The sequence below is a fragment of the Tachypleus tridentatus genome, chromosome 11 (assembly GCF_004210375.1).
Source record: "Tachypleus tridentatus isolate NWPU-2018 chromosome 11, ASM421037v1, whole genome shotgun sequence".
Lineage (NCBI taxonomy): Eukaryota > Metazoa > Arthropoda > Merostomata > Xiphosura > Limulidae > Tachypleus > Tachypleus tridentatus.
Genome location: NC_134835.1, coordinates 40,663,508 through 40,679,039, shown reverse-complemented (window position 1 = coordinate 40,679,039; position 15,532 = coordinate 40,663,508). Strand labels below are relative to the sequence as shown.

Here is a 15,532-nt window from a genome sequence, read left to right as displayed (position 1 = left end):
AATAAACACAACATAACCATAGAAAACACTCAAATACTAAATAAAGAAACAAACATAAACAAACGCAAAATTAAAGAAGCCTTACTTATACAACAACTTAAACCCAAAATAAACCAATATAAAGGAACGCCTTTATACCTATATTAATATACTAAAATAAATAAAATTATATATTCAAACATCTAATACCGCCCTCTACATTTCGACACACAGTTACACAACCCCTTTCAAACATGTGGTCAGCTTCCGGTCAGTTACCTCCTTCTTTGTGAACCTGACGATGACCAAAGAAGGTCGAAACGTTGTTCGCTCTTCTATGTAAAATGTTTTCTCAACCCAAACGAGCCGTTTTTGCATATAAATTTCTCAACAAGTGGGTTTCTCGACATCACTGATTCGTCTCTCACATTTCAACAAGTATTTACTGTCCATTAAAATTTTTAAACCTAAATATTAAGACATCACTGTTAATTCACGTGTATACGAACTGATTATTACGCTATGCAACGCAAATTTTGTTCCTGGATAGTATGTGTTATTTCTTACTTGCTTATGTTGTAAAAGTACAGAAAATGGCCACTATTCCTTTCAAACTTTGCTTTTGTGACCTGGATAATGAAATTTAGAAATTAACCTATTTTCTATGTAAAAACGGGCAAATTTGCACATTTTCATTTACATAAGGTCTAAATAAAACAACATATTAATCAAGATTTACATGTATTTATACGAAAGATATACAAAAATGTTTAGAAGTGAGTATTTTTTCGAGATTTGCGACTGGAATGTGAATCCCTTTCACGTATCAGCCTACAGATATAGTCACGGCATTCAGCTTTGTTAGACTAAGATCTCTGATCAAGTCATTGTGGTCTCTTTGGATGGGTAGTATGGGTTTCTCTCACCAGCTGCACCTCTAAAATTGTAATCTGAATCTTCAACGTTTACCTCCTCTTCTAATTTGCTGCTCTCTTATAAGGATCACTGCTTTCTCTCTGGTGGAGTGGGTACAGGGAGCTCAGGGCACTGTGGCGCTAGGGCGATGGATGATGGAAGGTCCAGATACATGATAGCAGATGCATTCTTGCCAGCCCGACGTTTGGAAGGGTCCACCTTGCAGAAGTAGCAGTTGCTTGTGTGATCAGTGGGTTGACACCAAATTCTTTGAATAGCAAACTTCATGGCTCTTTTTCCTCTCTGTACCATCCTGCAAAATAGCAAAATAAAATTGTTATTGTGAAGAATAAATTTATTTCGTCTACAACTAATGTGTAAGAGGTTCATGCAAAATATTTTATATGTGATATTTTTTCTATACTATTGAAAATTAAAAAAAAAGATATTTAAATTTTAAAAGGTCTAAAATTTGTATAATATAAAATCTTACTTTTCAAAGCAAGCAAAAATTATCCGTCTTAACTTCTAGAGTTTTTTTGCAGGTAAAATGAGGTGCCCAGGCTTTGTCTTGATCCCTACAGGCATGCCGCAATATGCCTTGTAGACTTCAAACATTTTAGCAGATGCTATCACAGAGTACTTTTCACTCTTGTCTTGATAATTTGGCCATATACACAGCAGAAGGTGTCTAGAGAATGCTTGCAGCTTCTTGATGCCATCTCTGATAAAATCAGATAAGTCTGTGTGTTCACTTAGGCAGCTAGAACTAAATTGAAATGGTGAATGGTGTGTATATATATATATACTGTATATATATTACTACGGAAAGTTCTAGAAAATTCGCAAAGGTTCTTGAAAATTCTCGTATGTTCTACACATTCTAGAAAATTCTTGTAATTTTGAGAAAATTCTCTATCAGCTACTCAGCACTGAATCTTCCTGGAATGTTCTGGAAAATGGGTAGGTTTGAAAATTTCATTAACTACGGCACAAAAGGAAAGTTTGAAGAGAAAAATAGGTCTTTTCCATTTACTTTAGGCATAAGCAACTGGGAAATAACACTTTCTGCCCAGGAACAAGAAAAAGTAAATCTTTTGTTACATAGTGTTATAGTACTAAATCTTTCGAGTTAGGAGACTTATAATTACAAAAAATGTCTGTTAATTTCTATCTTTATGTTATCTCTTAACAAGTAGTTTTCCATTGAGAACCTACAGTTCGGGATTTTCCAGATAAATCAACACCAAAATATTTCTATTATTTTGATGTTTTATTGATCTGTTTAAACTAGGCCTATCTGTAGCAATACATACAGACAGGCGCATACAGTATTAGAAAGGACACCAATTTCAATTAATTTCTAAAGAGCTATGAAAATCACGAGCAAGCACAGTGAGTGAAGCCCCTATAGCTGGGGGTTTGGAGGCGCTGTAATAAGTGATGGCATGTTTATTTGTAAATTTTGCGACAGGTTTCTTCTTTTTCTATTTGCAGTAGCTTCTTTAATATAATGATTGAATTTAAATATACATCTGAGGTTTTCAAACACAACTATTGTCTTATAACTTCTTACCCTGCAAGTGGTCCTCTTAATTAATAAGCACAGAACGCATTTCATGTCGCCTACTGCTATAGCTGTAAGTCTATAGGTTTCCAATGCTAAAATCAGAGATTTGCTTCCCATCGGTGGACTCAGCAGGTAGTCTGATGTGGCTTTGCTATAAAAAAAACAACACACACACACATTTCATAAGGTGTAGCCTAGTGGTTAGTAACTGAGTTGCGGAAAAGAAACTCAAAGGGTTGAAATGTGTTATACTAGTGGACAGGATCCGTGGGTACGTTATAGTTTGTCGGTCAATACTACTATCTGGTTGGGAATAAATGTAAGGACAATAGTAATGTTGACTGGTTGTTTTCCCTCTAACCAATATTCTTCAACTAAGGTAAGTTATGCCTAAATCTAACGAATTTCTAGCCTGATCATTTAGTCCAGGTGTTGCAAGAGGTGCCATTTAAGTTGAATACTGTTACAAGGCTAAACTTATTTAAAACTTTTCTGTGCCTTTTAGAATATAAAAAATATTTTCGACTTATTATTATTTCAATATGGTATTTATATTCTTAATTGAAATAAAGAAATATCAATCCAGTTTTATTGCCTCTTGTTTCCAGTAATATTTGGGACCCGGCATGACCAGGTGGGTTAAGGCGTTCGACTCGTAATCCGAGGGTCGCGGGTTCGAATACCCGTCGCACCAAACATGCTCGCCCTTTCAGCCGTGGGGGCGTTATAATGTGACGGTCAATCCCACTATTCGTTGGTAAAAGAGTAGCCCAAGAGTTGGCGGTGAGTGGTGATGACTTGCTGCCTTCCCTCTAGTCTTACACTTCTAAATTAGGGACGACTAGCGCGGATAGCCCTCGTGTAACTTTGCGCGAAATTAAAAAAACATACAAAATAAACAGTAATATTTAACAAGATGATAGATTATTTGAAATTTCAATACTTCAGATTTTTTTTTTTTTTAATTTAAAGCAAAATTGCATAATAAATTATTTGAACATCTCTGTCCGTCACGGAAAATCGTACCTCTACTTTTAGCAATGTAAATTCGTAAACTTACTGCTGACCACTGGTATAGCTAACTTCTACCTTATAATAACCAGATAGCCTTTTTGTAGAGAAAACAGCTGGTAGTCTTACTTGAAATAGGATTAAAACAAAATTATATTACCGTGAAAGTTACCCTAAAAAACCTGGACTTGTGCATAAAGTGATTTGAACAATATTTATTAAATGCGTTTTTGTTTGTCTTTCATGGAAATACTTGTCATGGTTTGTTTTTCAGACTTTCTATACTGAATAATTTATTTATAAGGTTTTGTGCAGGGATTATAAATAGAACTTAATAAGCGACAACAATGACGTAGCCTTGAAATTATATATTTTTATGTTAATAGCATATATGAAATTAACTCTGTAAAAATTTAGTGAAAAGACGTTCCAAGAACATCAATATTCCTTAAACTTTAATTTTATGAGGACTCAGAATGAGAATAGTTGAGTATGTTAACTGGTATATTGAAAATAATTTATTTAGTTTATTCTTTTAACTATAAAACTATTTAATCATACACAAATATCAATTCTTACCGACTGTTTCATTCCAGTCAATTGTAATTGCTCTCAACTTTTTAGTAAACAAATTTTCATCAAAACTTTGCTTTTGAAAGGTAATTTTTTAAAAGTGTACCTCATTTCTTGCGTGTGAATGAAAAATAGTTTCAATCATAAGAGGTATGAGAACAAGTTCGAAACTTTTGTAAAGGTAAAAATTGTTCAAATAATTCAATTAACCATATAAAATTTAACTAAACAAAAATAGATTGCCAATGAGAATAGCTTGGATAATGAAGAAAATGTCTGTTATGATGTCCAAGTCCTTTTAAAGGCGTTAACAAAACGAAGTTTAATTACTTTTGTGAATTACGCCATTTTCAATTTTATGTATACGAATTTTATTACTGTCAAGTTAATAACATTTTTCTCATTTCTGTCTAAGTTACGATATAGACGGTCGTTCAGATGTGTTACAAATATGTCATATTTAATTTTTATTTCTAAAATTAGTGAGTAATTTGTGCAAAGTCACTCAGAAAGCACTAAAAAACTTCAGAGAAGTTACTATGAAGTATATCTATTTCTTTTTTTAATTTACACGTTTGAATTTTATTCGATACCCCTATATCTTTCCGTGAAACTAATTTTGAAATGTTAATTTTTTTTTAACAAAGTGAGATGAAATTTGAATACGTTGAAACGCAATAAATATTGCAAATATATATGCTGTTATACTATTGGCTCATATTTTAAGTTCAAAATGGGATTAATTATATACATAAATAAATCAAATCTTAACATGTACAAAGGCAAAACACATAAAAATAAAATAAACATTGTTTGTTTTGAATTTCGCGCAAAGCTACTCGAGGGCTATCTGCGCTAACCGTCCCTAATCTAGCAGTGTAGGACTAGAGGGAAGGCAGCTAGTCATCACCAACCACCGTCAACTCTTGGGCTACTCTTTTACTAACGAATAGTGGGATTGACCGTACCATTATAACGCCCCCGCGGCTGAAAGGGCGAGCATATTTCGTGTGACGGGTATTCGAACCCGCGACCCTCGGATTACGAGTCGAACGCCTTAACCCACATGGCCATGCCGGGCCAAATAAACAAATAATAAAATCGAAAGTGGGTTATAACTTTTTACTAACATTCAAGTAGCGTTGAAGATAATCTATCTATCCACATATACATTATCTGGAAAAACTAAAGTTATTAGAGGGCCAAAATTAGTTTTCTTACCCATAATGTCCTAAACTAAACTACACATTTGCTGGCAAAGTTATTGCTCATTGATATAATTGATAAACAAATCACAAGTACAAGTAAGGAGATCCAGTGAAGTTGAAAATTAAAATCTAATATCAAAGTAATACTGTATAAGATATGAAAAATAAATACAACTATTTTAATTTTTTATTCACTTTTTTATATGTTTTTCGTATATTGAATTTTATTTCTTTGCTATTATGATTTAAGAATCAAATTAAAATGTCATTCAGATTCAGTATTTCAAAATTTTGCCACTGTTACTATGAAGCCAAGCATGTTTCGTGACAGGAAGATTATCCGACAGAAAAAAAAAAAGATATTTTGAAAAGATGAGAAAATTAATTGCAACTGATTTTAAAGCATTTTCAAATTTTCAAATTCTGGCAAGTTTAAGCTGTGTCGATCCGTATTATTACGTCATCACAATTGTTAGAAGACCTGCAGCAGGATAGACTGCAATTAAGCAAACATTGCAACTACTTAACTTATCGGTTTCCTAAACTTCTAGCAGACTGTTATCTTTCTTCTCTCAAATTCACATAATTCAAAATGTTTTGGCATCTTTCATACCATTCTACACTGTTTATTACTAATCTGGATTTTTTTTTAAATTTACAATCACAGAAACTTTTGCAGACTATACAAGTGGGCTAAGTCGGATACTCAAGTGAAGCCAAAATACTCTACATTGTAGATGGTGCGTGTGTGTCTGTGTGTGGGCAAAATGTTAGATATATACATTGACTATTTGCTCATACAATGATTACATAGTTGTATTGTTACATATTATAATTCATCCCGGAAGAGTCTCCATTTTATTATGCTACATAGTTTATGTTGTTTTTTCCGCTTCGATACGGGCTTGATCGGCCTCGAGACGTTTATTTTTTTTTCAGCCTTGATTCGAGCTTGTTCTTTCAAGGCTTCGATGTGTACTTGTTCTAGTCGATTTCTTTGAGTCTTAATTGGATGTCTAGCTTATCTTTATCACTCGACTCTGATTGGCTAAAGGAGGCACTAGAATATTTACCTAATGCTTTCTCAGACAGCAAATCATCGTTAACTAGTATTTCAATAATACAATTTTGAGTTAACATTGTCTCAATGGTGTTTTTAACATCTAATTATACGATTTTGGAAAATTCGAGTAATTCACTTTTGTTATATCTTTCTAGTTGCTTAGGGGAGGGTGGTTCAAGAAAACCTAGATAATCAGACATGATAAACTCTTGTTGGCTCTGGTAAATATAAATTGAATTAAGATTTCGATTTTAATTTAAAATGAACTTTGTCTCTGATTCAGGTCCCGGATGAGCCCCCAATTTATTATCTTACGTATTATAATTTATCTCTGACTAGTCTCCGATTTATTATGTTACATAAGTTAGGTATTACCACTTCAAACTGCCAGAGAGTTCAATTTGAACTTAGAAGTTAATTGAATGCAGAAAAATAACAAACGTATGATATTTGCTAACAAAATTGATACACACAATTTTCTTTCTTAACGAAAATATTTTTAATATACAAACAACAATATGATTTATAATGATGGTAATTCAAAGAATGATTTCCATAAAAAAGTTTTACAAACTTCAAACAGTATTGAGTATTCTATCTGTTATTTCATATATATATATACCATTTTATTTCCATTAAATCAATTTGGTCTTTAGTTGTATCAAGAATCTGGCTAATCTTGTTGATCGGTCTGCATATCGCAAAGATATTTTGTTTTTTTAATTTTTGTATTTTTTGGATAAGATAAACCAGGTATAAGTGTATTTATTTTTATTTTGTTCAGTATTTGGTTTTAATGTAATATTCATATTCCCGTTTTTTTAATTTTTTGACAGCTCTATCAACAAAATCAGGATCAAAACCACTTTCTACAGTTATACACTTCATTAATAACAACTGGTTCTGTATATCTTTCTCTTTACATCATCATTTTAAAATTCTAACCACATAAGAATAAAATGTAACAATTTTTTGAAAATCAGTGTCACAATGTTTCGTGTGAATGATTTTCGGTAAATAGATATTTTTAACTTTCCCTCACTTTTACTTATTAAAACATCCAAAAGGGTAAATAGTTACGTTCCCAGTCTCACAGTATTTTATCTTTATACAGTCAGATTAAGCAAAGTAACTTTCATTGTATTTTGTGACTGGAACAGTGACAGCTTCATTTTAAATATTTATTATGTATCGTTAATTATTAGCTTTATTTCATTAATATGTCAGTCTGAAGTTACTAATTATTTACCAAAATAAAAAATATTAGTATATATTTTCTGCGGTGCAACAACAAACATATATCTTGAACTTTATCCTCCCATTTCTGTAGTATATGAAATAAATACTTTTTTATGCTTAGAAGCCCGTTTTAAAGTAGTTCAGATTAGAAGTATGTATTCAGATGTCTAACTATGAGTTTCCTAATATACTTATGGCCAGCGTGGAAATTTCTGAGATCCCACATGAACCAATAACGAGAGGCTCTATAAACCCTTGGGAAATACATTGCCTTAAGACCCGTTAAAGAACTTATCTACAGTACAGCTGAACATGAACGAGAATTACCAGAATCAAGTTTCGACACTGTAGTTGATATACTGGCGGAGCAGGAAGCTCGGAAGAGGATTTTTTTAGCACAAACAAATACCGATGAATATTTTATGTTGTCATTAAATTATTTGTCAGCTCCTGGCAAGTAAAAGTTTCACCGCTTAACGGTATTGGTATCCTTAATTGGTCAATATAGTCGTTTATAGGTTCAGTAGGATTTAATTGTGTGTATGGGGAGCGCAAGGGGGTTAAAATATTCTCGTCCTATGCGTTCACAAACTAAAGTACGCCATTGTTCCTTTCCTCACATCCAGAAATAAAAAAACAACAACATAGAAGTTAGGCCAGTATGCTAGTTGTTCTCTGGTTGTCACAGAAGAGGTTATTTAAAAAAAAAGGACAGTTAGAACTTTGCACTAATCCATTCTGGTTTTGTGATACTACAAAGATACAAACGTTTCATGGCAATTTTTCAACCTAGAAGTGTGAAATTAACCTATTTATCCAAAAGGAGGATCTTTGGGTAATTCCTGTAACTTTAAGAAGCTCAAAATTTCTTTATATTATTTCGATTCACGTCCTTTTCTTAGAACCAGCTGCCTTGACAATAATGCTTTGGTTCAGCCAATCAATATGCTAAAAACTGGACCAAAGCTGTAACGATGAATCTCAATTCAATGAAAGCATAGTACGTTTTCTTATTTTACTTCTCACTTTCAGTAAACCTTGCTTTTTATCGTGTTATCTGAACCGAACTATTGAGAGACCACACAAAAAAATAACAAGAAAAATATTTTTGATAAGAAAACCATGAATGAAGCTGCGAGACTATTTCCACGATCTATACAATATCAATCATGCTATACATGGTCTAACCAACTTTCCTATCAATACAGACTAGTTTCATTACCTATTTATACAATAATACTGAAATATTTCACTCTGTATATATCAAACTTTCCTATGAATAAAGATTTAATGATCTATATAAAACAAAACGGCCACATAGTGATCGTGTGACACCTAGAAGATATATATTTTCCTTTAGTCCGTAAAAGTAAACTCTTCAGTTTACCAAACTCTCCGAAATATTTGAGAAGTTTTAGAAAGCTTTCTCATACACATAAAAACTGTTTTGCACAAGAATGAACTTATTTCGTGTACTAGTTACAGAAGTTCTAGACATGTATCACAGTTCGAAGTTTTTTGGCGTTTTTCATGGTGAAATTGATGGAGATCTGTTTTGCGGCTTTCTAGCAAAAATTTAGTATTTAACTTTAGATATAAAGCTATCCCTACTTTCACCTCAGAGACAAATAATATTATTGTTTCTGTATATGTTGATTGCTTCACGGCTTCTTTATCAAGAGCAGACTTTCTGGATAATTTCTCTAAACTGCTCTTCAAAAGTATCCAGAAGTACTAACCGACTTCTTGTACTCTTCTATTTTTTATTTCGTGTTCTAGAAAATCAAAATTGATTTTTACTTCTTTTGAATTTTGCGTATTCTCATTTCAGGAACTCTGTCGAATATGTCAATTTTTCAATCTGATGGTTGGTAACTCCTTTGGTGTTAAAACCTATATTTATTAGTAGAACTGTTATTACCTTTTGGTGGGCCTGGCATGACCAGATGGTTAGGGTGCTCCACTCGCAATTTGATGTTCGCGAGTTCGACTTCCCGTCATACCAAATATACTCGCCCTTTCAGCCTGGGGGCGTTATTATATGAAAGTCAATCCCACTATTCGTTGGTAAAAGAGTGGCCCAAGAGTTAGCGGTGAGTAGTAATAACTCACTGCATTTCATTTAGTCTTCCACTGCTAAATTAGGGACGGCTAGCGCAGATAGCTCTCGTGTAGCTTTGCGCAAAATTCAAAATAAACCTTTTGACGGTTAGTGCACTTGGTTATTAGGTAGTAGGAAGAACATTTGGTGCCCTGACCACTGTTTATATTGTGGAGTTTTTCTGAGTTATAACAGGGAGTTTTCTTTGCTCCTTCTTATTCTACAGTTACTTAATCACGTACATCAGAAAACCTTAGAAATACCTTTCTAGGTGAAAGACTTATGAATAAGGTTGCGGTTTAGCATCAAGAGTAGACTACAGTCTGGAAAAGTAGCGAAGTTTAAGAGTTTTTTTTCCTTCCTGAATGTGTCTTTGGCTGATGATGCAAAGAGCCATCTATGTCTACTAAGGAAGAAAAGCCACATACAAGGGCATCCAGAACTGTCGAAAGGATTCTGTCACTGACTATTACCCTTTTCTCACAGAAGACACTGGTGACTAAGGATCAACAAGATCCTAAGATCGAGTAGGGAATTATCTATAGGACATCAAGACTGTTGCAAACTAGAGAAGTCCATCATCCAGTTTCTATCACCAATTACCAGCTGAATGAAACTGGAAGGTGCAACTATGGGACACTGTTTACCAATTGAAGCTGTCTCGCCACCAAGATGTATAACAAACACTGAGTTCTGAAGATAGCGAACAATGAAGCAGACGAGAATGATTCTGAAACAAGAGTGGTGCTGCTAGAACCGCAGCGGGTCGTAGAGGTCAACTGTGAGTTCCATGGTAAATACATTCTAATGCTAACCAGACCAACCCCAGAAACAAGGAACTGAACTAGCTTACATTGAGAAGAGAATCACAGCGTCGCTGTCTGATGTTGTGATGAAACTAATGCATGATCGAGCTTCTTACTGCAATGATTATCAAGACAGTACGTAAAGTGGAAGTGAATGGCATTAGTTGTATAGGTTTACTTCCGTCCATCTCATAATTTCTTAAAGATTATAAAAAGCTGTCAGAACATCTACGATCAGTGGTTGATGACGGTGTAAGCAAAATGAATTTATCACAGTGGCAGAGACTCAGCGAGTTGCCGAACAAATATGACAATATGTTTGGGGACCACATGGTCATTTATTCAGACAACCATAACTTGTGAACACATCGACACAGGTGTTATGCATCTAATAAAAGAATCATTACACATGCTTTCCTGGAGCATTATGGTTACAGCTGGCTTTTATATTTAGAGTAGGGCGAAAGATGGAATTCTTAAGACTTTCAGAAAGTTCTTAATATCATTGTTTGGGTTGTCTAGTCACCTTGTAAAAGGGAGAGTATCTTGGCAGACCCTTCAAAGATTGTTGAAAAACATCTTAAATTAATTATTGTGGTAACTGTACATTTTTTACACAAAATGTTCTTTAGTGGAGACACTGGTAGCAGAATACCCCTGACAAATCTATCTATTCCTTCTAGATGCCCCCCAGTGGCTCAGCGGTATGTCTACGGACTTAAACGCTAAAATCCGGGTTTCGATACCCGTGGTGGGCAGAGCACAGATAGCCCACTGTGTAGCTTTGTGCTTAATTCAAAACAACAGCAACAACCTTCTGGATGGTGATGCTATATATAGTAGCATTGAAGCAGCATTGTCACAGGTATATAACAGAGTAAGACGTGTAATTACATATGGTAGTCACGCACTGATAGATCCTGAAGAAAGATAGTACATGATAAAGAAAGTATTGCTTGTAGCTGCAGCATCTGTCAGATATTACTCGCACTACTGTCATGGTACAATGTTAACACTTTATGTTGATTATACAGTACTTAAATGGCATATAAACTTGAAAATGCGTGAGGGATTACTGTATGTGTATCATAACGTTGGACAAGTACGACTTTGCTGTGTTCTATTTTGGTGTGTAGCACTGCCAATATCTACAAAGTGGAAATGCTGAAGAATTACCTCAACAAACAGAGAGAGTTACTACGTTTATTATATGTCAAGATCAAGAAGCCATGTGGGAGTGAACGTTATTGCAGTAATAGTAAAATCAAACTGTAAAATGATTATTCCCACTGACAGATGGGCATTGTGGGGACATATTTTCTTTTTCAGACAACAGTCTCGTGTTTAACTTCACGAATGCTGAAGAGTTAAGTTTTCTCTAGTTTTACTTGAGTCAGCGATTAACATGGATAATGTCTGTGCTGTGAGCGGGATGATTTTATTTCTTCTGTGTATATAACGTTATGTTCTCCCAGAATAGAACAACTTCTTGCTGTAGAATATCTTCAGATTTTGATTCAGATATTTATTTGAAGTAAGCCACTCGATTATATTTTTATTCTTTCTATAAAGACTGATGTTTTTTTTACTATTGTGTTCAATATATTTTATGTTCCTTGGGCGAATAAAATTTTCAATCTAAAACCTCGTTTTGCATTTGAATCTATGTTTATAAGCAGGACTGTTCTTTCCTGCCAACGCAACTGAGAATACCAAATTTCCTATCAATATAGATTAGTTTAATCTAAGGATATAAAAGTTAAAAGTGTTTGCTTGTGTGTCTGTCTCCGGACTACTACGTGTTCCTTGGACCAATCTCAACTAAATTTAGTAAGATGATACATTAGGCCAAGAAATATGTCACAGAGTGGCCATTAGGTACATGGTCATATTCACCTTGGGTTACACTCATTGCAAAAATATGTTTGTTTAGCTAATGACTCCATTGTATTAGACCAGTTTAAATTCCCAAATTTTATTTTATTTCTAAGTTTTTCATTCAAAATGAAAAACATTCACATTTCTGCCAAAACAAACGGCAACCAAAGAACAAGATCAGACCGATAAAGTGCCACGACTATACCTGAAAACTCTTGCACATGGTAAATTTTATTTTGGTTATTCAAGAGCAAGTTCAACAAGAAATCGCTTTATTTTGACTTAGAAAGTGTGAAAAATACAAAGTGTAATATGAAATAAAGTAAATGTGGAATAAAGTAGTCGTAAAGTAAATCGTGTGAAATATATTATTGCACATCAATACAAAATTTCGATTTAATTTTGCTAATTCAAACTACACATTCAATTCTTACGACCCTTAACGTGTGAATGGCGCCTCCGCTTGCTACTTATATAAAACCAAAAACGTCACAGTGAAGACGTTGTAATCAACGTTTGGTCCCCCTAGTTAGTGACTGAGAGTATGGATATTGTCTCAAACTTGGTGCACCCCTCCCGAGGAGGGGGGAAAGTAGAATCATACAATTCTGTCAGATTCGTGATTATCAACCCTGAAGACTTACTCTTAGTTCTTCATCATGTTTAGGAAGCATTTTAGCAATCGATCCTACACTTTTATTAGGGGTGGGGAACTACGCCACATAGATATAAAAAAAACAAAAAAATACATCCCCGTTTCACCCCTAGTCAATCTGTCAATTTTGGTCCTGCTAGCTTAGAAACTGTACAAGGAGTTTACTGGCAAATAATCGCATTCATAAACACAAAAAGTGAATTGTTGTCGGATGCAAGATACAAATGAAAACTGACAGCAAGAAAACCACTTATAACTTCAGCCCCTGTCAGAAGATAGTAGAAACATATAAATTGAAATATTGCAGTGAAATAAGTCAAGAATTGACATATAGCAATTTACGTTAATTTATCCAATTTTTGTCTGTTAATATTCTACTTATTTGTGTGCCTGCTGTTTTGCAGGCATGATGCAAAGTTCATTCATACTATCTTGATTGTATTGCATCCGAAGGATTAATAGTAGCCATCCCTACATTTATTTCCTTTTTTTTTAAAAAAAAAAACATTTCTTTAATTGTACAATTTAACATTTGCCTTTTTCCGACCATGTACTTTTATGGGCTGATATTTTATAGACTGAAAATGCATAATTCAGTGTTGTGGTCATTGCCTTCCCCAGTGAAAAGAGTAGATATTTCATTGTGTAGCTTTGCGCTGAAGAAAAAAAGCAAATAATGGGCCAACATAAACACTCAAGTTAGTCACATGAATTAAGCTACGTGCATATGTATTTGCTTAATTTTTAATATATATAGGGAAAAAATCTTAACTTTAAACAAAAAATCATATTTATGGCAAAGCAATCACTTCAACTGTTTTATATAATTGTTTTAGACAACAATTATCATACTGAATGTTTATACATTTAAATCTTTAAGAATTCAGGGATACTTATTATTGATAATGAACCATGTTTTGGTTTATTTTCTATTAATGTTAAACTGTTAGAACATGTTTTCGATTCGATAAATGATGTTTTATGCAATGTGTTAATCCTCATATCTTGTTAGTTCAGTGCGTTCCAAACGATTGGCTCCAAAGGAAATTAAACCCTTCAAATAATTTGCTTGATCTGTTGTCCTTGTGTTCACACAATATTTAAAAGCCTAATACTGTGTATGCTCTAAAAGCACAAGTAAAATCATGTTGTTTTTTCATAGACCCTACATTTGCCTATAAGTTCTCATTTTTTGAAATCAACGAAGTGAAAATCCATGGAATAACCTCTATGAGACTACAGAAAAATTAAAATTTCTACCAAACAATTATCCATGAACAAAATTCACGCTCCGAGAATCTATGTCCATCATCAATTTTATCAACGAGATCACGTTAACAATAGTTACATATACTTCCCTCTAGATGACAGCGTATAATAATTTTGATAAACAAGACAAGTTTAAAAATATATTTTGCGTTTGTCACGTGGCAAGATTAATTTTTTTCTTTTTTTACTGTTTCAGCTACATTGCCATAATTCATCCAATCAAGGCTCACATTTACTGCTGTCGACGTCGTATCCTCATTGCTATTAGTTCTATCTGGCCTCTAGCTATGGTCTGCGCTTCTCCAAATCTGTTTTTGCATAAGCTTTACGAAGTAGAGCCTGGTTTTACTCCATGTTTGATGCTCTTTCCACAACCACTGTTTTTATGGCTGTTCAAATACACAGAATTTGCAAGCTTTTATCTACTTCCATTAATTCTTCAAGTCATCCTCTACATCAAGATTGGCCAACATCTCTTCAGCAAGGCAAGTTTTCGAGCCATTGAGCCAAGTCTTGGAAAGAAAATGTTTGTCGGAACCATGAGAGCACGACGTGGTGTTATAAAAATGCTAATTGCAGGTGTCACCGTGTATTTTCTCAGTTTCTCTCCACATCAAGTTCTGTTGTTTTACAACACCTTCTCTGAGACCCATTTCCAAGAAACCTGGTCGTACTTGATCTTTGTCAACATTATGATATACGTTTCCTCTGCCTGTAACCCTCTACTTTACAGTATCTTCAGTGAAAAATTTCGCCAGAAGTTTCGTAGTATCCTATGTTGTCACACCTCTGTGGCCAAGAGGATAAACTATATCACCGCAAATTTCTTCAGTCGTCGAAACAAGACCACAAAAAGTTTAAAAACGACTGTTACTGAAGTGTAACGTAACATGCTTGACAAAGGTAAGGTGCTTTTTCTTGCCAGCATAGGTGGCCTTAACTATTGGGCAAACTGAGCAATTTCCCAGAACCCCACACATGTAAAGGCTCCCGATGCTAAGGTTTTTATTCTACCTCTGAGTTTTCTTATGATTATGGGACCCCATTTACTGAATTTTACCCGGGGATCCAGAATGACTATGATCGCTCCTGCTTATAGGACGTCATTTCTGGCCATTCCAGAAAGAATTGCCTAATTAAAAAACAAATATGACATTTATTCTAAAATTGTAAAGTATACTTAGAATCTAATATCATGTTTCTTAAACACGTGAACATAATTAGTTTCATATATGTTTTTTTGTTTTATGCTTTATCGCTATCAG

The 15,532-nt window shown here is 34.0% G+C and overlaps 1 protein-coding gene across 1 annotated transcript in view; it reads left to right on the top strand.

Annotated features, from left to right (window-relative positions):
• LOC143231472 (neuropeptide receptor 15-like) overlaps window positions 1-15,164 on the top strand; it is a 39,445-nt gene extending 24,281 nt beyond the window's left edge. Inside the window, 1 exon segment of the mRNA XM_076466011.1 lies at window positions 14,464-15,164. Within this exon segment, the coding sequence (XP_076322126.1) occupies window positions 14,464-15,151 (688 nt within the window). The 3' untranslated portion in view covers window positions 15,152-15,164.
• The last annotated feature ends 368 nt before the right edge of the window (window positions 15,165-15,532 follow it).